General features: G+C 50.2%; 1 protein-coding gene across 1 annotated transcript; it reads left to right on the plus strand.

Moving 5' to 3' along the window:
• Nucleotides 1–76: 76 nt before the first annotated feature.
• Pmar_PMAR007406 (hypothetical protein) lies at nucleotides 77–1,714 on the plus strand (the record flags this gene model as incomplete). The annotated part of the gene is made up of 1 exon (XM_002775309.1): nucleotides 77–1,714. The coding sequence occupies one exon, from the start codon at nucleotides 77–79 to the stop codon at nucleotides 1,712–1,714; it is 1,638 nt and encodes a 545-aa protein (XP_002775355.1).
• Between the last annotated feature and the right edge of the window lie 527 nt (nucleotides 1,715–2,241).

Genomic DNA, 2,241 nt, shown 5'->3' on the forward strand with positions numbered 1-2,241 from the left:
CCCCACGCAACCAGCAACTACACAAGCTCCTACCACTACGGTGCAGCCCACCCCAGCAATCCCTGAGAGCCATCCTATGGGCGCTTTCGGTTGCAGGGGATCAAACCGGTACGGTGGTCGTTTAGATTTCGACGAAGATAAGCAGGTGCTACGCATCAGTGCCACGGTCGGGTCCTGTGGTGTTTCGGCCTCTGACGTCCCCTATACCATAACTCCCATCCCCGGTTCTAACTACGAGTATTGGGTCAAGCCTGACTATAGCTCTACTGATTTTAAAGTACGCCTCGCTGCTTGCCAAGATCCTTCTATTAATGCCGACTTCTTCGACAGTCTACACGTCGAATCCAACAAGGGTGTTCTCATGAGCGACATCACTATCAGTGGCGGTGTAAGGGGGTCTTCGTGGAACTGCTGGTTAGCCATTGGTCCCACTCGTCCCGTGCCAGGCCCAACTACGAGGTCTCCGCCGGTCCGAACTACCACTACGTATGCGCCACCGATGAGCCACCCCGTGGGAAGCTTTTATACTTCCATGAGTGATGGGTCGGGCGGATCTCTGATATTCCATCAACAGCAGCAAACTCTTTCCATTTCTATCCGGCTGGATATCTGCGTCGCGACTGCCTATAACGTTCCGTATCACGTTACTCCGATCCCTGGCTCTAATGGCCAACTCTGGATCGTCCCCGACTACAGCTCCACGAACTTCGCGACAAAGCTTGACAGCTGTAATGACGCGGTTGTGAGAAGTGCCCAATTCCGACGTCTCCGTGCATCTTCGGAAGGCGGCTCGATGAATGGGGTGACGGCTTCTATGGTTGGTGGTGAAGACTGGGTTTTTGGTCTTGCTGGTGGTCCCCCTCAACCCCCGGCCTACCCGACTCGATCTCCTGCTACTCCAGCACATGAGGCCCACCCCGTGGGGACCTACGAGAGTAGCGAACGTTCAGACTCTGTTAGCACTATCGAGTTCTACGAGAACCTGTTTCTGATGAGTTTGACTATCAAGCTCGGTAGCTGCACTGCCTCTGTTCGGAACGTTCCCTATCACATTGGCCCTCTTCGCAATCATGAGGGACACGATCTCGACGATGAGCTCTTCGTGGTACCCGACTTCAGCGGAACAGATTTCACGACACAGGTGGACAACTGTCGCGACTCTGATATCAACGGCGGCGCATTTGCACATCTGTTCGTTTCCTCGGAGCAAGGCGTTCCCATGAGCGAGATTTCCACCTACGGGACAACCGATTGGAAGTTCCAGCTCCGTGGTATTCCCACTCGGCCGCCGCCGACAACACCTACAACTCCCCTTCCTACTACCCCAACTCCTACAGTCCCGACTAAGCCTCATCCATCGGGCCTATATAAAGATGACAGTAGAGAAGGCTCAAGCGTTTTGGTATTCCTTCAAAAACCCGGAAACTTCACCATGGATATCACACTTGGTGGTTGCCGTCTATATTACGAAGATGTTCCGTACGAGATGGTTGAGGAGAATGGTGCCTCTTGGGTGAAGCCTGATTATAGCTCCACTACTCTGGCTTATGCTCTGAGTAACTGCAGGTTCGACGCCAACTCGAGATACACTCTTAATGATCTGGAGAATATCGAATTCCACGATGCGCAAGATCCGAACGACCAGACGTTAGTAGTTTACAGAATGCTAGAGACCTATGGGAAGACACTGAGGACGGTCTTCAGGAACCAGTAGGCAGAAAGGGATTCTCTATGTTTGACGATCTCAATGAATATGTAATTCCAACAAGACCAAGTTACTGTCAACTTTTGAATATTTGGGTCCTTTTAGTGGGAGGTTTAGCATCAACGTTGCCGGATTGGGGATGTTGAGTCAGCCTTACCTCCCGCATTCAAACTTTAACCAATAATTTTACTTTGCATCACGATTGTGTTGCGTATATAACAGTGATAAATGACAGGGGAAGCTTCAACGTCTCGTATAACAGCCTTCATCTGTATAACAGTGCGGTTGTTTGGTCGCCTTGTATAACAGCCTATACGGCAGCTCGGCGATCTCGCTACTTTGAGATTCTTTCTATGGCTTTGATTTGTTTTTCTCTTAGATTTGTTACAATGTGCATGATTGTAATCGGAGTAGTAGTTACTTGTCGACGACAAGTTGTCGTATGCATCGGAGGCGAGTGTATGCTTCATTGGTGGGTCACTCAATGTTATTCCTACATTCAATGATGACGCCAATGTGGTGTTGATACTATCAAC

The sequence above is a fragment of the Perkinsus marinus genome, assembly GCF_000006405.1.
Source record: "Perkinsus marinus ATCC 50983 genomic scaffold scf_1104296956012, whole genome shotgun sequence".
NCBI classification, from domain to species: domain Eukaryota; phylum Perkinsozoa; order Perkinsida; family Perkinsidae; genus Perkinsus; species Perkinsus marinus.